This window comes from Mauremys mutica, chromosome 8, assembly GCF_020497125.1.
Source record: "Mauremys mutica isolate MM-2020 ecotype Southern chromosome 8, ASM2049712v1, whole genome shotgun sequence".
Lineage (NCBI taxonomy): Eukaryota > Metazoa > Chordata > Testudines > Geoemydidae > Mauremys > Mauremys mutica.
This window is the reverse complement of record NC_059079.1, coordinates 22,615,496-22,636,966: the sequence shown is the minus strand read 5'-3', so window position 1 is coordinate 22,636,966 and position 21,471 is coordinate 22,615,496. Positions and strand designations below refer to the sequence as shown.

Genomic DNA, 21,471 nt, shown 5'->3' with positions numbered 1-21,471 from the left:
ACAGAAATCAATGGAAGTTTTCCCACTGACTTCTGTGGAGCCAGGAATGTATGCAATGTATTTGGGATATAAGTGTGTTAACAGTAGTAATATTAAAGTAAATCGCTTTGTTAAAAATAAGTACTTTTTTCAGACCATATGCTGTCACTTTTTGAAAGCTTTTTTTTGTCCTATCTGAAGATGAGAAATATCCCTTTGAATAACTTGAATATAGGGCTGTGTCCAATTTGTCTACAAGAACATCTGAACTAATACATTTCACATACATTTTTTAGCTAGTTAATTACAAGTTTTAGTATTTATAATTTTCAAGGTGGCTACACACACACACACACACACACACACACACACACACACACACACACACACACACACACACAAGTATCTATCACATGAGTATCACAAAGACAGATATGTAGTAGAAGCATCCTCAAGATAAATTGCAGAGTCGTGATGAACTGCAATATCCAATTGCAGTATCCAATATATTGTAGTTATCACGTACCTTTGACTGTCTCACCCACACTCTGCTCACCACTTAAACTGTCTGACTTCCTCTGACATCCCAAATCTCTGAGCAGCTTCAAAGAGACACCATTTAATAAGACAAAAATCAGCCTACCAGAAAAATGCTTACGTCTCTTTCTCCCTCCCAAAATTGTACAGCCCTAATGTCCAGAAGAGGCAGTAGTTGGTCCCGCACAGATACCAGGATTAAGATTCAACATCTCATGATTCTGCAGAGCTAGACATGGGAGCTTTATGCCCTCGGCAAGAGCAGAGTCCCCCTCAAAGAGACACAGCACTTGCTGCTAGCACTGGAAGCTCCCAGGATGGCGAGGGTGCCACAACAATTTTATGTGTAGAAAGGCCAGCTTAGGTTATTTTAGAGGTTTTACAAATGTATTATTTATAGTACTCCTCTCCCCATAGGCCCTTTACCAACAGACTCATGGGATAAGCCATTCCTTTCCTCCCACGTGACACTAGGCTCAGGAAATGAGGGAGGTGGGAGTGGGGTAGCGAAGATGTCATTAAGCCACTTTGGTGTCTGCTGAGTTTTCAGCTTTAGGGCTGTTCTACTTAATGCTTAGCTGCAACAGCCCCCTAGCAGCTGTTCCGCAGTGGAGAACAGTTGGAGCAGAGCAGTACTCTGCCCTCCCACCCCAAGTAGGTCCCATCCCAACAAAGGTTTGGAGGGGGATTGATATAGAGTCATTTTCCTGTCTCTGCGCTGTACAGGGAACCTCCGTACACAGGGAGTTTTACCGTGAGACTTTTTTGGTAAGTTTTGTGCCCTTTATGTTATTGAAGCTGTATAAAGGAGATGAAATAGAACAGCAAATCCAGTCCATGGTAACTAAAGCACATGGTTTTACAACTAATGGGATGAAAGAAACCCTGACATATATTTCCACAACACATTTTTGTTCTTTTGCTTAATCTATGGCATATACAGAATATATAATGTGGAATTGTGTAGCAATTTTATTGGCATTAGCTTGGTATGACCTGTAAAACTCACTCAGATTCTGAGTTTGGGAATAATGCAAACATTTATGCTGATAAACCTTTACACTGTTCCATCCGGTCATGTATTAAACACACACAGACACAAACTTATATTACACGTGAACATTTTATAATGAATTTCAAAAATTCCATTTCTTTTTCCATTCACAAATTGTGCGTGAACAGATTATGTTTTTTCTCTATATTATTACTTGAAAATATTTACCACATAATTTCTACTTAATATCCTTCACCTGTAGCTTGTTCACTAACAGTTTATTGTGGGTATTTGATAGCCAAAATCTGAATTGTTTAGATTGGACAAATACATCACATGGTTTCTTTCTGTTCTCCGGTTGGACCAGCATATCTCTTAGAAACAAATCTCCACTGTGAGTACTTGTGACTATGAATTTCAAATTTGTTTCCTCCCAATATTCTCCAGTATTCACTTGCAACTCGTTGTTTCTACGAGCACTTTTGCCAAAAAGCTAATTCTCTAGCTTATTCATGAGAAGCAACACAAAGGGGGCAGAAACATAGACAAAGCATATTTGGAATGTGAATAAATATTCCCAGAATTTTTTTTGCACTAGTCACCAACTTCAATACACAAACACACATGCACACACCATATCAGAAAGCAAAATCCAAGGCTGGTGCAAAGTATGTGTCAGCATTTGACACTATATACAAAATATAATTTTAATGTGCTTTTAAAATCTTCCCTTACCATCTGCCTTGCTGCCCTCTTCCATCAAGAGTTTTGCAATATTAAGAAACCCTTTGGCAGAAGCTAAGTGGAGGGGCCTGTCTCCAACTTCCCCACTCACATTCACATCAGCACCAAACTTCAGCAAGAGGTGGGTAACCTAAATATTTCATCAATGTAAATTAGAACATCAAGTGAAAACAAACATTTCAAGGAAACCAAAACATAAGAACAGCCATATTGGGTCAGACCAAAGGTCCATCTAGTCCAGTATCCTGTCTTCCGACAGTGGCCAATGCCAGATGCCCCAGAGGGAATGAACAGAACAGGTAATTATCAAGTGATCCATTACCTGTCGCACATTCCCAGCTTCTGGCAAACAAAGGCTAGGGACACCATCTCTGCCCATCCTGGCTAATAGCCATTGATGGACCTATCCTCCAGGAACTTATCTAGTTCTTTTTTGAATCCTGTTATAGTCTTGGCCTTCGCAACATCCTCTGGCAAGGAGTTCCACAGGTTGACTGTGCATTGTGTGAAGAAATACTTCCTTTTATTTGTTTTAAACCTGCTACCAATTAATTTCATTTGGTAATCCCTAGTTCTTATGTTGAAGTTTACTCTGTATTGGATTTCTTAACATCTTGAGTGAGAAAGATCTATTTTTTAAAATTAAAACTGGGTTATGTAAGTATATATAATTTATTTTCATTAAACTCATATAACTTACAAATGGAATTTATATCTATAAAATATTGTTCACTAGCAAATGTCAGTTCATTTTAAAAAATGAACTGGATAGCAAGGAGTTGGGAAAGACTTATTTGTTTAACTGACCTAGTCAGCATAATAAAATAGATGTCCTTAACATCCATAAATTAGCTATGTCAGAGCCATAGCTTCCTTCAGAAAGTAGAGTCCCTTATCACAAAAGCACCATATGCGTTTTAGCATAATTTCACAAGACTGTGACTATTTGTTCAAAAGTGGTTCACGGGGAAATAAGCGAACTAATCTCTCAGCCCAACATGTAAAGAGTTTCTTAATGTTACTGGATGATGAGGTGAATATATAAAAAAGGAGGGTACAGGAATGCATGCTTTGTGCACATCCTTACTTCTATTGAACCATAGAAGTATAGAGTTTTCAATCATCTGTTCTCTTGGAGTCTGTCCTTTCAAAAGCATTTTCCTGGGAATGACTCTTCAACGTACTCTAAATAAACTTCAGTGAAATGAAAAATATACTCTACCTAGAGGTCATGCTTTGAAACTCTGAAAATGTCCCAGCATATGCATGTTTCCAGGAAAAGAAAGGCACAGGGACTCACTCGCAGAAGCCAACACAGACACAAGGCTACTTTTGAACCAAAGGATCTCCTGCAGTGCAAACGAGCATATTGCCCACTAAGCCACAGACACTTCTATATTAGCAAAGAGAAATGGAATTCGGAGGGTTTGATGATAACTTAGGGCCAAAGCTTCTGTGCTTTTTTAAAATTTCCCTGCTGGTGAGAGTAAGACAAGCAAGATTTGGCCCTTTGCAGCCACAACACGCTGGGTGAAATCCTGGCTCCATTGGATCCACTAGGAGTTTTCCCATGAACTTCCATGAGGCCTGGATTTCACCCATTAAATCCAAGGTGCACCAATCTGTTTGTTACTGAGTACTATGGGTCATTAATACACATTTCTGTAGAGGTATTTAAACTGATACACCTAAGGCAGTGTTTCCCAAACTTGGGATGCTGCTTGTGTAAGGAAAGCCCCTGGCAGGCCGGACTGGTTTGTTTACCTGCCGCGTCCACAGGTCTGGCCAATCGCGGCTCCCACTGGCCGCGGTTCCCTGTTCCAGCCCAATGGAAGCTGCAGGAAGTGGCGTGGATCAAGGGATGTACTGGTAAACAAACCGGCCCAGCCCACCAGGGGCTTTCCCTACACAAGTGGCATCCCAAGTTTGGGAAACACTGACCTAATGGCTACAAGGCAGCTTCAAGGTTCAGCATTGTATTAATTGTATCTCTGGGTGAGAAGCCCTTTCATAGGTTAGAAAAACTCTCTCTCATGAATGGCAACTAATTTCAAGAACTCTTTTGGGGGGGTAGTAAATTTGGCTGGTGATCCTAGCAGCGAGTAGTTAAAACATGAATACCCACATTCCTATGAGCTTTCAAATACCTGAAAATGTCAGCAATAGTTCAAGGCATAACTTAAGGATGTGAAAGCCTCTCTTTAGTAGGACCCTTCCAAATATAAAGACAGGCTGGCTGACAGTAAACCTACATATGGCTCGTAGTGTGAGTGCACTCTTTCATCTTTGTCAGATTTTGCCCATTTAGTTACCTGTTCATGGCCATAGTATGCGGCAATGTGTAATGGGGTGAAGAACACTGCATCTTGGACATTGACATAAGCTCCATGCTGCAAAAGTATATCCACAGCCTAGAGGAAAAAGAAATAAAAGATTCCAATTAGAAGCTCTGTATGTAGTCACCTTATAATAAAATTCTATAACATTATGCCAAGAAAGAACAGACACCAACCTATAAAGGCAGAGAACTTTGTACATCATATAAAAGTGATTAACTTACAGTACTATAACTGAACACTGAATGTCACTGATGCCTTATAAATAACCTGAAAATGTATTTGCCAATAAAATGCCTGATTTGTGAAGGGAAAGCCCCAGAAATGACTGACTCAGAAGGCTCAGACTAGCCTTTAATTTTCTTTTAGGCTTCGCGAACAAACACCAATAAACATATCACAGTTCTTAAAATAAAATAAAAGACCCCTTTAAATGTAAATGCATGGAGGTAAATTCACAACTATAATTCACTCAATGTATAAAGACTTCAGTGTATTTAGAAGATAATAGCCCTTAGACTTCAATATATAACCAAAGTGGTTTCTTTCAAATTTTCACTCTTAGTCATTCTGGAGGCCAATGGTTTGGTCGAGCAGCTATTAATTTTGAAGCATTGGCCTTCTGAATAACTGTCAAAATGGAAATTTGAATTAAACCATTTTGGATTATTTATTGAAGCCTAAACACTGTTATTTTTTTGAAGCCCAAGGGTGTCTTTATATCCACTCAGGGTCTTGTGCCACAGATCATTTGCATAATTCTACATACAGTTTTATGGAATGCTATTGTTTTTCCATGTAGCCTGCATGTGAGTCTAATGATTGTGAAAGGTGCTGGAGTGACAGCCCTAGAAATTATCCACAGCATGGAGAGCAGCCGGGAAAACACATTCCAGCTCAACCTACCCATATGTCTCAATGGTGACATAAAGGGACCACCTCTAGTGAGGGGATGAGTGGATAGTGTCGATTCCACTGCTATTCACTCATCCTCACTGCCAGCGATGGTCCCAATTAGTGCCAGAGATGATGAATCATTTGTGATGTGGGCTCCTGTCAACTAGTAACTGGACTGAGACCACCAATTCATTTCACATGGGCAACAAAGAAGCCAGTCATTTGAATCCGTCACTCACAAGTACTGGCAAAACTAAGACCTGTTACCAAGCAACATTGGTGTTCAGGGATTATTTCTTTAGACTATTTAAATGACAAAATATTTTTTTCAAATGTACTTCACTGAGTGAATTTTCTGTGTAAAGCCCTTTCCATACCACACAATGCATTTTCTCTTGTTTAATTATTTCACATAACATTGGCTGTAAGCCTCCCTAGGACTAGTGTTTTAGGGACTACTCCTGCCATGTACAGAGCCTCCTCAAATCCCATTAACTTCAATAGGCTCTGAAGGCATTTATCACCTTCTAAAAATGTTCCAAACACTGGAAGGCCCAAATGCTCTTGAGCAGAAGAGAACCTGAATTTGCAGGTCTGAGAACAGGATGCATGGAAGGGTATGTTCCCCTAGCACATGGAAGCCTCTCTGCAGGGGCTCTGCTGATGTGGAGGGAGGGAAGATGCTGGCCTTACTTTACCCCCAGGGCTATGGAAACCAGTCCAAGGGAACACAGATGGCAGCCAGTGGCGGATGGTGTTGTTAGCATCACAGTTCCTCAAGCCGTATTGTCCAGGGGATCAAGGAGTTAGTAGGTAGCAGTGCAGAAGCAACTTGCCTCCTTATGGAAGATGCTTTCCTCTAGAATATCCTCTGAGAGCCTCATGTATCTTGGGGGATTAATTCATTTAGGGGTCTAAAATCCTTAGCCTGACCCCCAGCCGGGGTAACTCAATATAGCTCCACTGACTTCAGTGGAGCTTCTTGTGACTCATCTCACTCACCCATAAATGATAAGAGGGGGGAGACAGAGAAACAATATTGTTAGATTCACAGATAGTAATGCTTGTAAGAGAGAAGAATGGAAGCTTAGAAAAAACACAAAAGCTTTTAATTACTCTCAGAAATTGTAAATTCTGGGGTGATATATATATGGGTAGGCTTGTGCTTCCGAGAGAGCTTTGGATGAGAAGATAGTTTCAGAACCTCATATAAACAGCAGAGAGAGAGAGGAAGCAGGCACTGTGAATAAAGGTTTGACTCTTACATCACAGGAAGTTTTCATGCAGATCTGAGAGAAGCTCCCACTGATTTCATTTGGGGTTGTGGGTGTTCAGTATCTGTGGAAATTAGACCATAGGCATCTAAAGGTACCCAAATTATAAGCCAGTTTGGAAAAACTGAGCCTTAACTGCTAAGTGTCTCAGTTTCATCATCTATCACTGGGGGAATTGTAAAGCACCTTGAAATCTCTGGATTAAAAGCACTACACAAGTGTTAGCTAAATCATCATTACTGACAAAAAAAATCACACAAGAATAGCATTCCTATGAGATTTTGCCTGTATTTGAACCAAATCAGAAGTTAGGTCCTTTCTGGTTTTAGGTTTGAACCAGAAGGAAAATCGTAAGAGCGGAGATTTGCATCATTACAACCCAATATTCAAAGGGAGTTAGAGCTGAGATTCCAGTTTTGATGCTATGATACATATAGTATTTTCCTGCAATATTGTTGGAGATTTTACTGTATTAAGGTTATGGATCACTGTGGGCAAGGGATTGTACATAATTCTAGGAGGAAGAGTGACCGCAGCTTTTCCAGGAATTAAGAAGCGGGGGCGGGGAATGGGAGTGCATAGGCAAATTCAATTGCATTGTAACACCTCCAGAGAAGTGCCACCTGGAGATGCTGCAAATACTAGTTCAAACTAGATTCTCCAGAGACCAACAGACAAAGAAAAAACTTTTGGATCAATAACCTGAGTTTAGACTGACTCATGTCCTTCTTTCTGATCAAGAAAATGGACAGGACTTTCTGGACAGGACCAATTCTTCCTGAGATGGGACGGAAGGACTTTGTCCTACTGAGATCACCCATCATTGCCCTGTATTGCAACAGATCCATCTCTAATTTAAAAATGTCTGCAATTTCTCAATTGTTCTTAACTAATTGAAAATACTTAGTGCAATCAGCAATCTTCAGCAGCTTATTACCCGCTTTCTCCTCCAAAGCTTTAGTTTATTAAATAAGACTGACCCTCGTGGTGCCCCACTATTAACTTGCTTTCCACTCTGAAGAGTAATCATTCAGTACGACTCTATTTCTATTTCTTCTTGCTTAACCAGTTTTTAATTCACAACATGACTTTTCCCTTTACCCTCTTGTTATTTACCTTAATAGTCTTTTATGAAAGGCTTTATCCAAAGCTTTTTGAAAATTCAAATAAATTATGTCCACTTCAAACAGAGACTGTTAATTAAGGTAACTCTGAAGGTTAGAGAGAGTCAACAAATGGAACATAAGATGGACTACATAAAGATTTTTGTCTCTTAGAGAAGGGCAGGAGATAAGGATTCTTCTAACAAAATTAAATCAATGGATATTGACTTTCTAGTAGGTAAAATTAAAATGAGAGACAACTTCAACAATTAAGTTATATGCATCCGCATTAGCCTATGTATATCCCTGTGTTAACACATCTAAAGTATCTGCAATGCTTTTCAGAGCTTCTTTATTAATTAAGCCATTAAAACCTAAATAAGAGGAGCATCAAGCACTGGCCTAATTCTTTCCAAATGAGCAGATATAGATATAATCAGTCATGTCCTGTAAAGATCCTTTGTACAAAACAGGCAAGTCTCTTAACTCTTTGCTGGTCTGTAAGAAGGTAGAATTAACCTTGATCAGAATGATGCAGTAAATGCCTAAAGAAGCTTCCAAATGGTTGTGAAACACTAGTTGACAGATGTAAGATACAATTAAAGGAGTTGTCTAACTAAGGAAGAAGTCTATTGAAATGTTTCAACATATTGTTTTTTGTTAGACTTGGGGACAGAAGAGAGAATTGAGACACGGTATCTTGTATGTTCTCTTAGCCTTATTGGAATAGATAAGATAAATACAGTTGGGTCACAAATTAAATCAGTAATGAAAAATACATAAGAACGACCGTTCTGGGTCAGACCAAACTCTCCATCTCCTAGTCTGCGATAGGCCTCCTTTAATCAAATCCATCTGGGGGACTGGACAATTTCTGCTAAAATGGCTGCTGTATCAAGTCTCATTAATTCAGGTATCTCTCCTCCCACTCCTCAGGGTTCAGATAAAGGCAAATTCTGGAGGAGACCTAGGCCTGATTCACCATTGCCCTGCAATTTGTGTAGTCATCTACATCTATGCAAAGTGGGCATAGCCCTACTATCCTGGTTTGGTAGCATTTTACATTGACTTTGCACCAGCATAAATGACTACAAAAAAAGCTTCAGACAAGTTGCAGGGCTGTGAAGATTCAGTGTCCCTGAATTCATGAGATTAGATTTTTCTAGCCAGCCAGACTGTAACAGAGAAATACAATAAAACTTCAGACTAGATCTCTCCATTCATGACATATGAAAGGGAGGGGGCATACTGGATGTCAGGTGGAGGAAACTGGAGATGCCTGAGACTGAAAGTCAGGAGAAAAATAGAATTAGGAGGAAGGGAAAATATGTAACTGTAAAAGTTGGAAGGATTAGTGTGGAATGGTGAGAAAGATGAAGGAAAATGAGGACTTTGAAATAGTCAGATAAGTTTCAAATAAATATGTAAACTTTCCAAGGTTTCTCAAGTTGTTTGAGGTTCACCTATAACTAGTAATAAAACTCATTCAAGTGAAAACTAAAGATGAAAAATATTCCATTGTAAAATAGGATTTACATGTGAAAATCTATATTTTATTCTTTGAAAGCTATCTTTATAAGACAAATTCCGTGTTTACCAACAAGTCCTTGTTGCAAGAAAACAAATGCATTCACTCATTAGAGTGTCAACTGTACATGTGGCAAAATGAAATAACACTCCTCTATCCCAACTGGAATCTCAGCTCAGTTCACAAACCTCTCTGCATTGTAATCTGCAAATGCCAATTTTAATTTATAAAATGAAATAGGCCACAATATTAGTTTTTCAGTGTGGAAATATTGGATAACACATCAATGCATATTAAAAATGTATTATTAATTCAACAGTGACCTCTCTGGGCTTGAAACATTTAATGTTTTTAAAACACCAGGTTTAAGAACGGTTTTTTTAAACTCATCTGAGTATCTAATTTGGTTTCCAGCATCTCTTATTTTTCTCTAATTCTGTACACTTCCCACTGAGGACTCCAGTCCTGGGACTGTGCTCTGAAAATGTCCACTAAACGATAAAACAAACCAGCAAACTAGTTTCGCTAAAGTAAACAAATATGACACAAAATACAGAGAAGATGAAATATTTATGTACCAAGTTGGCTCAGCTGAGTTGGAACATCTCATTTACAGCAGTGTCCTTCAATTTCCCAGTTTTATAGAGGTGATTACCATCATGGTTTCAGGAGGTGTGGAGATTGAGCCAAGGTCACAAACTGGCCCTGCAGCAGAACTGAGAATCAAAGCTAGATTCTCCAGTTGCTCTTTGTCTGGCTCTGAAATATAATGAGTATCTTTTCTCAAGAAATGGAAAAGTCAAATAATATATATAATAGGCTGGTGTGTATGTTTCTTTTATTTATTTAACTGAATAAATAATGTTTTTTCTTATTTTATTGAAATGGAGGAAATGTCAAAAATATATTTTCCCTCTCTGACTTACACTTCACTGCACTTTTTACAGTTTTTTTATAGTTCCAATTTCCATGAATATTAATGAAATTCTGTGCAAAGTAAGCTATTTAACCTAGCGGAAGAGATTCTCAGTAGACTGACAATTTCAAAGTTCTATAAAAAGGGAAAGAAAAAAGCAGAACTATAAATCTTCAGGTTCCAAATCAGCAACAGAACCAAATGAGGTATATGGAGTACAACTCTCTGTAGGGGATGTTTCTGGCAAAGAGCTGATCATTACTAACAGAGAAAACAATGGGTTTTTTCTAAATTGCTCTCGAAAAATGATTCCTCATCAAATTAGGGGCTTTATCCTTGCAAGGAGCTGAGTATCCTCAGTTTTCATTGACTTCAGTTGGAGTTGAGGGGACTCCGCACATTGCGGGAGGTGCTCTGTTACTCATAGGATCAGGCCCAAAAGTTTAAAAAAAACAACTTGAAAAAGTAAAATAAAGCAAGGTTTTTGTATTTTCTGCTCATCGTTCTTCATTTTAATGATCAGATCTGAAGCACATATTTACTTTATGTTCTTGTGCATCTCATATGTATTATTTACATTAGAGCATTTTTCTGTTGAGCAACAGAAAATACAGAATTATGCAAAATCACCCCGCTCCAGGCTTATACTTAACACTTCGATCCTTTAATAAACTCTGTCATAAGGAGTGTATTGCAGGATTGGTGCCTTATTCGTATAATTTTCTAAGGGAAAAAACATTGACAGAAGTAGACATGGGAAACAATAGAAATGGGGAGAGGAATGGAGGTTTGGAGGGCCAGAATTTCAAAATATGGACTCTAACCTGAAAAATTCTTTTCCGCTAGCACATACTGCAATTTATCTGCTTTAAAAGAGTAAGTTAGATCTCATCCTGATACAGATATATTGAAAAATCATGTATAATTGGATCGATGATTTTTTGTTTCGTTTAGTCAACTAATGATCATTAAGTAACAAAGAACTCAAAGTTGTATGTGAAAGATCAGTTCTGGAAAGCTAAGAACCTGCAAATTGTAAATTAATCTGTCTCCTTACCCAGAAATCAAAATTTATTAGTGTAGCTGATTCATTTCTCTCCGCAAATAATTCTGCGTTAGTAAAGGGGAAATAATGAAAAAAGTTGCATTTGCAAGAATGATTTTGAACTCAATACACAGTATTTTTCTGCAAGCAATACAAAGAAACCAATCAACATTATGTGCTTAAATTTATAGCCCAGCTTCAATATTTGTTCCTAAATATTTTATGTAACAACATCCACACATGTTAAGTATTAAATTATTTGATTTGTGCAAATGTGGGATTTGTGAATGCAGTATTTTTCTGCCCATATTCATAGGCCAGACTGAAAATATGGCTTTTCATATTGTAAAATATTAAGGGAGAAATCCTGGCCACTTTAAAGTAATTGGACATTTTCCCATTGACTTCAATGGGGTCAGGATGTCACCCTATATGTGTCTCATTAATATTAGGGCCTCTTTACACCACTCTGGAAGTTTGCATAAATTACATTTATACTAGTTTTAAGCCATCTTTTACAATACCAGAGTGGTAGAAAGGGGTCTTAGTATATGACAATCAGGCTTCCATTATTTATATTTAATATATAAATATTTCTTCACTAATGAGTGATTCTAACTTTTATGTTGCCTTTCTGTAACTTCTGATCTGCTCTCACTATATCTTTTAAAATACATTGACAAGTTGTTCTCTCTGCATGTCCTGTCCTGGCATTTCGTACAAGCAAAAAAACCCTTAAGAATTACAAGGTCTAGTTGGCTCAAACTAGCTCTTGTTTCTGTTTGACAAATACAGATTCTTCATATAGGTTCCATCATACTTATTATTTTCCTTGTGTTCGAACTGGCTGCTCAGCACTTGTTCACATGATGCTGATAATGAAAGACTGCACTTCAAAATTAAGGCTACTTGGACTGGAATTTCCAAACATCAGTGCATTCAGTCCACATGCCAGAGAGATAATCAGCATGTTGAAATACATTGAACTGAAGCAAAACCTTTGAAAGTGTGCAGGGAAACAATGACTTTTCTAGATTTATTTAGAAATTATCTGGAATGGCAAAGTACTTTTCACAGTCTCCAGCCTGTGAATAAATCTTCCTCACTTCTGCCTAGAAGCATTTATAGAAATGGTCAAAAGCCACAAAATTCATGGCTGGATCTGATTTTTCCCAGGTTTCCAGATCTGAGATGAGGAGGAGACGATTCAGCCAATTATGACAGAGGCCAGCCACAAGTTTGGATCCAAATATGAGTGTTTATATCTTGGCTTGTTTTTCAGGCTCTTCTCTAGCTATTTGGTACATGACTAGAAGCCAGCACACAAGATTTCAGGGCCTCCTTTACTTTACTGAACATTTCTTTTGACATGTCTGTCAGTATGTCTTTTCCAACCTCCTATGTCTTTCAGGGTATGTCTACACTACGGGATTATTCCGATTTTACAGAAACCATTTTTTTAAAACAGATTGTATAAAGTCGAGTGCACGCGGCCACACTAAGCACATTAATTCGGCGGTGTGCGTCCATGTACTGAGGCTAGCATTGATTTCTGGAGCGTTGCACTGTGGGTAGCTATCCCGTAGCTATCCCATAGTTCCCACAGTCTCCCCCGCCCATTGGAATTCTGGGTTGAGTTCCCAATGCATGATGGGGCAAAAACAGTGTCGCGGGTGATTCTGGGTAAATGTTGTCACTCAATCCTTCCTCCGTGAAAGCAACGGCAGACAATCATTTCACACCCTTCTTCCCTGGATTGCCCTGGCAGATGCCATAGCATGGCAACTATGGAGCCTGTTTTGCCTTTTGTTACTGTATATGTACTGGATGCTGCTGACAGACGCGGTACTGCAGTGCTCCACAGCAGCATTCATTTGCCTTTGCAAGGTAGCAGAGACGGTTACCATCCCTATTGCACCGTCTGCCATTGTAAATTGGAGATGAGATGATGGTTATCAGTCATTTTGCACCGTTTGCATTTGGAAATTGGTGATGACGGTTATCAATCCTTTTGTACCGTCTGCTGCTGTCATGGGTGCTCCTGGCTGGCCTCGCTGAGGTTGGCCGGGGGCACATGGACAAAAATGGGAATGACTCCCCGGGTCATTCCCTTCTTTCTGTTTTGTCTAAAAATAGAGTCAGTCCTGCCTAGAATATGGGCCAAGTGTACTAGAGAACCAGAGGGCACAGCTGCTCCAGGTCAGAGCCCCAGAGATCCTGCAGAAATGATGAGCTGCATGCCATTCTAGGGGGTGCCCCTGCAACAACCCCACCCATTGCTTCCCTCCTCCCCCAACCCTCCTGGGCTACCGTGGCAGTGTCCCCCCATTTGTGTGATGAAGTAATAAAGAACGCAGGAATAAGAAACACTGACTTTTAGTGAGATAAAATGAGGGGGAGGCAGCCTCCAGCTGCTATGATAGTCCAGGCAGGACATTAAAGGGTGGGGGGGCTGATGGAGCTCAGCCTCCAGCTGCTATGATGACAGTTACCAAGCCTTCTGTACCGTCTGCCGGGAATGACCGGGAGTCATTCCCATTTTTACCCAGGCGCCCCCGGCCGACCTCACCGAGGCCAGCCAGGAGCACTCACGGGCTGATGATGACGATGGATACCAGTCATTTTGCACCATCTTCCACCAGGAAGGGGATGCTGGTGTTCAGCGCTGCAGCACCCTGTCTACCAGCAGCAATTGGAAAAAAGGCGAGAAAAGATTTTTTTCCCTTTTCTTTCAGGGGGGGGAGAAGGGTGTAAATTGATGACATACACCCTTAAACACCCGGGAAAATGTTTTTGACCCTTCAGGCATTGGGAGCTCAGCCAAGAATGCAAATGCTTTTCGGAGACTGCGGGGACTGTGGGATAGCTGGAGTCCTCAGTACCCCCTCCCTCCCTCCATGAGCATCCATTTGATTCTTTGGCTTTCCGTTACGCTTGTCACGCAGCACTGTGCTGAGTCTCTGCTGTGGACTCTGTCTATCATAGCCTGGAGATTTTTTTCAAATGCTTTGTCATTTCGTCTTCTGTAATGGAGCTCAGATAGAACAGATTTGTCTCCCCATACAGCGATCAGATCCAGTATCTCCCATACGGTCCATACTGGAGCTCTTTTTGGATTTGGGACTGCATCGCCACCCGTGCTGATCAGAGCTCCACGCTGGGCAAACAGGAAATGAAATTCAAAAGTTCGCGGGGCTTTTCCTGTCTACCTGGCCAGTGCATCTGAGTTCAGATTGCTTTCCAGAGCGGTCACAATGGTGCACTGTGGGATACCGCCCGGAGGCTAATACCATCAAATTGCGGCCACACTAACCCTAATCCGACATGGCGATACCGATTTCAGCGCTACTCCCCTTGTCGGGGAGGAGTACAGAAATCGGTTTTAAGAGCCCTTTATATCGATATAAAGGGCTTCGTTGTGTGGACGGGTGCAGGGTTAATTCGGTTTAATGCTGCTAAATTCGGTTTAAACACGTAGTGTAGACCAGGCCTCAAAGTATAGTTAGGCCTATTTTATATCAAATTGAGTAGTACACTGTCACATCAGAAAATCTTTTGCAACTGTCACATCACTTTTTATATAGCTACAAGATTTTTATTAAAAGGTGGATCAGAGATGAATCTGCCACTTATTTCTTACTTATTGCACCCAAAAGATTGACAGGTGTTGATATTTACTTTGTAACAAAATAGGCAAAACACCCTCTGAGCAATATAAGTTTCACCAGCATGAACAGTACTGTGCACAATGCTATGTTAGCAGATGAGCTTCTCCCACCAACATAGCTACTGCTGCTCATTGGGGGTGGTTTAATTATGCTCATCGGAGAGTTCTTTCCCATTGGCATAGAGCAGCTACATGAGAGATCTTACAGTGGCACAGCTGCAGCAGTACAGCTGTGCCACTGTAAGCTTGCTAGTGTGGATACAGACTAGGAAACCTGAGTTTGGAAGAAACGTTCATTCTTTACTCTGGTGTGTCAGAGTTCATGTAAGTGTTAGAGGTGGTATGTATTTGTTTTCTAGGGAAACACTACACAGCTTCTTAGAACTTCTAAACAGATGACCAGATAATCAGAATAACCTTCTGAATTTTCAGTGAATGTGATCTTAGCCCACCAGGATAATAGTACCTTCATTAGTGCGCAAACATGGGATCATGACCATCATGAATAATTTTTTTCAAAATTTCACTGTGGATATCTCCCTTAATGATGCCTCTTCTTAAGAAAGTAAGAGTTCTGGGATGAGACATCTGCATAGATGTTTGGAAGATTTCTAGAGATTTCACAATGCTTATTAAAATAGAGGGTTTTTTTCAACTTTGCCATAATTGCATAGTATTTGTTTTCTGTTTATTGGTCAATGAATTTAGTGTAGATTAAAATATTGGAAAGAACCAGGTAAATGCAAGTAAATGCGGTGCAAGATTTGCTCTATCAATGAATTTTGCTCCCAGTCAATATGAACACTGCCAAACTGTGACTAGTTTCTCAATATTGTCAAATAATGACTAGGGCATGACCACCAAAAACAGTTTAAATTGTTACCAAGGTCAGAATTTGAACTGACATTTCCAGAGGAAAAGGCCAGTGCACAAACCCACTGAAACACTTATTAAAATAAACTTTAATCAAGATTCACTCTTGGGAAGAACAAATAACTACTGGCAACAATTTTGAGGCAACTTCCTGGAGCAAGTAAAAATGTGCAATTTCTCCCAGGAGGGCAGAACAATTTTTACATGACTACATTGTTTAGTGCATGTGCATGCGCGTGTGTATATTTATAGGCTTTCAACGACATCCATTACTGCGGAGGTAGGGACGCTCCACTCACATTCCCATTTTAGATCATTCTGTTTATACAGAAGTGGCACTTTCTTCTGCTGTGGAATTGATATTTCACACACATGGTCCAACAATATTCCCCATTTGGGGCCTGATTCTCATTTACCCTAAAACTCCCTTCTTTGGCAGTGTAAAGTGACCTTAAAGTAGATGTAAATGTAATTTACCCTTCAAGTATAAGGGATCTCTCATATCAACAGAATCTTCCAAAAATGGACAAAAGATTTTAAGTGCAACATTGTGTATACACACACACACACACACACACACACACACTATATATATATATACACCTGCATCTCTTCAACATAGCAAAAATTAGGTCTAGGTACTATAATTCTATATGGTAAACCACCATTTTGAGTATAAAATATAGCTATGAATAATAGATAATAATCCTTTATCTCAGCTATGTACTGTATACCTTTATTTAAAAACGTCTTGATTTCATAATGGTTTGCAAACATATCCTTGCTGCAGCTGTTAGAGAACTTACAACAGCATAAGGCTCTGACTCAGTGAATGATTTTATGCCAGACTACTTCTTCAGTGAACACATTTCTTGTGTCGCAGAGAGGACTGTGATGAAGAGGATGAAGTAACTATAAAAATGAACCAGAGTCTGATGAACAGGGTAGGCCATTAGTGTGAGAAAGTCAAATGTAAGAGTTTTATCAATGGACTACCCAGTGATAATCCCACTATGATGGTGAACAGTGCTCCTGTGACTCACTAAAAGTCACTTTTTCTCATTGCAGTACACCTGAAACATGAACAACAAAGCAGGGTACCCTAAGATATTAGCTCACTTGTTGATTTAATTAAAATTAATAAGTTTTCCTACTGTAAGCTTTCGTTCTTATCACTGGGTTGAATCAAATCACTCCTACTTCCCCCCAGCATCAAACACAAAGAGAGACTGCAGCACAAACAAATACAATGGGTGAAATCCTACTAGGGTGACGAGACAGCAAGTGTGAAAAATCGGGACGGGAGTGGGGAACAATAGGAACCTATATAAGAAAAAGACCTAAAAATCAGGACTGTCCCTATAAAATTGGGACATCTGGTCACCCTAAATCTTACCCATCTGAAATCAATGACAAAATGCCCATTGATGTTCAAGGTCAATGCTGGAGTCACACATTGCCAAACTTAATTGACTAGGCCTGACAAGCCTACCCTACCAATAGGTGTGTATGAAGCAGTCCTCCCGCTCCTGTGTCCATTCCTGACAGGTACCATTTTCTCTTCTAACTAAGGAAAACTTTATTAATGTTAATCTAACGATTCAAAAAGAAAATAGCCTTTGAAAGGACAGAAGCAAAAAAACAGAAGAGTGAACCATTGACACCACTACGATCTGAGTTCACTGTATCTTCAGTGACTTAAAAGTAACTGAAGAGTGGATGGGGTCCCACCCCAGTGGATGGGGTCACTGTCAGAATCCTCTCCAGGGAGGAGGGAGGGGCCAGTGGCTCAAGGACATTGCTCTCTAGCATATTCCACTGCTCAATGCCAGGAGGCACCAATCACAGAAGTGGAAATATGCAGAGGCCACTCAACAAAAACAACACTATGTACATGCCAGATTGATCATGTGCAATTTTCTATAAATATTGAAATCCAGTAATCATCATCAAAAGCATGTGTTACTTTTGAGTTTAACTGCAGAGGAAAATCATTTTTGGTAATTTTTGAAGCATTGGGTCTCTTGTTCCAAAGTCCCATACAGCAGTGGCTCTCAACCTTTCCAGACTACTGTATCCCTTTCAGGAGACTGATGTGTCTTGCATACCCCAAGTTTCACCTCACTTAAAAACTATTTGCTTACAAAATCAGACATAAAGATACAGTCACAGAACACTGTTACTGAAAAATTACTTACTTTCTCATTTTTATCATGTAATTATAAAATCAATTGGAATATAAATATTGTACTTACATTTCAGTGTCTAGTAAATAGAGCAGTATAAACAAATCATTGTATGAAATTTTAGTTTGTACTGACTTTGCTAGTGCTTTTCATGTAGCCTGTTGTAAAACTAGCCAAATATCTAGATGATTTGATTTACTCCCTGGAAAATCTCTGCGTACTCTTAGTTGAGAGTGACTGACAAATAGTGTTAAGTATGTCACCTATGCACCAATATAGCAGTTTTCAACTGAAAACACCTTTTTTTATTTTTAATATATAAAAATATCTGTAGCCACAGCTGATTATTATGCCTTCTGCCTTTGATAAACATTTTTTTAATATTATATTTTCAGACATAGGTGAAGTTCCACACTGGAAATAGGGTGTCCCTAAGAATTATTCATATCTGTCTGCAGCAAACCCTATTTTGAGTTCCAAAGTGGAAATAAAATGGTGCATAGTCCCTCTGCACTCGGATGAATAACATCCATACATGCATACAAGTATACTGTACTGTGATATGCACCTATTTTAATGCTTTAAAAATGCATAAAGATCAAACCTTAATTATTCCACAATCTCAATTAAAAGAGTCTTTGCTTCAGTCCTTAGCTCAATACACTGTCAGGGGATAGATAAATCAACTTGCAGCAATCTTGGATTGGTATTTAGGTCAGGGCCTGAATAGCTTAATACTTATCCAATTTTGTACAGATACTACATAGCTGGCATCTTCCCTACCATCATCAATAAAAATGATGTACAGCACAGTGTAAAGTTATTCACTAAACAATTCCCAAAGATCACCTTTACTATTGACTATGAAATAGATCCACCCTATGTCCATAAAAATAATTTGGTTATGGGACTGTCTAGCAAAATATGACTCTGATCCTGCATCAAGATACAGTTTAGTCAATCTAGCTACACACAGAGAGAGGGAACCACACTAGCACATCTGAGTGCAACATTGGGGCCTATTTATGGTAGAAAAAGGGATTCGATAAAAGGTCTACCTGGCAATGTACCAGCTGTGAATAACACTTATAGGAAACAGTGAGCTATTAAAATGACCCCAGTAAATAACCCAATCTAATGAGCGTCCAGCATAATGGGGAAGACAACATAATCAATAAGATAATATGATCAGATAGCCTTACTTTATATACATGGAATTTTTGAAAAAGATAGACACTGTTTTATTAAGAATATATACTACAGATTGTACCTTAGCTCAGGGATCGCACCTTTGGCACGCAGCCCGCTAGGGTAAGCCCCTTGGTGGGCCGGGCCGGTTTGTTTACCTGCCGTGTCGCAGGTTCGGCAGATCGTGGCTCCCACTGGCCACGGTTCTCTGCTCCAGGCCAATGGGGGCTGCAGGAAGCAGTGCGAGCTGAGGGATATGCTGGCCGCTGCTTCCTGCTGCCCCCATTGGCCTAGAGCGGAGAACTGCAGCCAGTGGGAGCCACAATCAGCTGAACCTGTGGATGCGGCAACCTGGCCCGCCAGAGGGCTTACCCTGGCGAGTTGCATGCCAAAGGTTGCCGATCTCTGCCTTAGATACTTGGGGCTCCATTAAAGAACACATACAATTCCCTTAATGCCATGCCCCCAGCAAGGCAAAATATCACTCCGTACATAAGATCATTACCAAGTAACACACAGTCCACACACAGAACACAAAGCACGTTTCAGAGAAGATGAAAGGATCATAAAACGAATAAGACTGTTGCTAACTTACCTATTATAATTCTTGTAAACAGCAACTTCTTTTTTGAGACAGGATATGCTAGGAAGCATTTCTAGTGAGTAAACAAGACGACCCAGGAATATACTTGACTAATGAAGGGAATGACATGATGTCTCATGAGTTTAAGAATGTAATGCTAAAAAACAAACACCAAAACCACCAGCAAAACCTAGTCCCTGAAAAGCTAACCTTCAAAATAAAGTATTTAATGTCAGTCTGCTCTATTAGCATGCTTCTCCATCCACAGACTTAAACAGTTGCCTACAGATGCTGCAAATTGATTTGTCCCTTGATAACTGTTGGAGTTGCTGACCGAAACATTGAAGAATAACAGCTTTTTAATTGAGTTTTTGTGTGTGACTAACTGTACAGTGCTTTATCCTTTTTCTCACTTTGTCACATCTGCACAGATTTCAGAGGTAACGCCAGGCTTTCGTGTGACTTATCTTTATGGCTTCTATCTCGAGAGCTCAGTCAATCAATGCAAAAGTAACATTTGGAGTTATTCTCATTTTTGGTGTCTTTTGTATTCACCGTTTCTAAATATTTAGAGGATACAAACATGAGGCAAGAATCAGCCAAAGTCTGCACTGGGCCCACTTCTCCTGGCCCAGACCCTGGGGAGGATCCCCAATGGCAGAAAGTCTGGCCAAGTGGAGGGATGAAACAGCACACTGCACCCTCATCCTCCCCTGCCCACACCAAGATGTGAGGAGTTGGGGATGAGGCAGCCAGCACATCTTAAAATGTGAGTGATGCTGGTGACGGAGGGAAGTGGCTGGGATAGGGTGATTCTGCCCCTCCACTAGGCATCCTTTGCCAGTAGGGCTCCTATGGAGTACTGTCAGAGCATGAATCTGTACAGAATGTAACAGAGCACAGAATTTCCACTCCCAGTGGAAATGTTGAGGAAGTGCAGATTACTCAGGCTGGCTTTGCAAAGTGCCTTTGAACCTCCCTGGGACAAGATTGCTGTAGTTATTATTTATATTATGTTAGTGCCCAGAGACCCCAGATTGAATCAAAGCCCCACCATGCTAAGCAGTGGATATAAGCAGAGTTAGACACAGTGCCAAATATTCAAAGATATTTAGATACCTAAAGCTGCAGCGAGGTGTTTAAATATCTTTGAAAATGCTCCTAAGGAGGTTAAGCTCCCCTTGATTTCAAAGGGAGATAGGAGTCTAACTTTGGTTTGATAGTAAAGACATATTTAAGCTGACTATGCCTTCAGTGTAAACAGGAATGTTTCAAAAGTTTACAAGTGGAGTAAGGCCAAGATGGCAGCCACATGAAAGTGTAAGCACAGTTTTGTTGCTTCTGCAATTTCAAAGCCTGTGGGATTAGCAGTTTTGTTACACTCTCCAAGTGGCAGCACTGTCATTTTTGGTGATAAGCAACAAAGAGTCCTGTGGCCCTTATAGACTAACAAATGCATGTGTCTGATGAAGTGGGCATTCACCCATGAAAGCTTATGCTCTAATACATCTGTTAGTCTATAAGGTGCCACAGGACTCTTTGCTGCTTTTTACAGATCCAGACTAACACTGCTACCCCTCTCAATTTTGGTGATGTTTGCAATGCAGGATGAATGACAGAG

At 39.9% G+C, this 21,471-nt stretch overlaps 1 protein-coding gene across 3 annotated transcripts in view; it reads right to left on the bottom strand.

The window, feature by feature from the left end:
- LOC123375589 (serine/threonine-protein kinase TNNI3K) overlaps positions 1-21,471 on the bottom strand; it is a 188,329-nt gene that overhangs the window by 127,450 nt on the left and 39,408 nt on the right. For all 3 annotated transcript variants that reach the window (XM_045026599.1, XM_045026600.1, XM_045026601.1), the window contains 2 exons: positions 4,567-4,665; positions 2,246-2,384 (listed from right to left, as the gene is read on the bottom strand). In XM_045026599.1, coding sequence (XP_044882534.1) covers positions 2,246-2,384; positions 4,567-4,665 — 238 coding nt within the window. The remainder of the gene's footprint in view (positions 1-2,245; positions 2,385-4,566; positions 4,666-21,471) is intronic.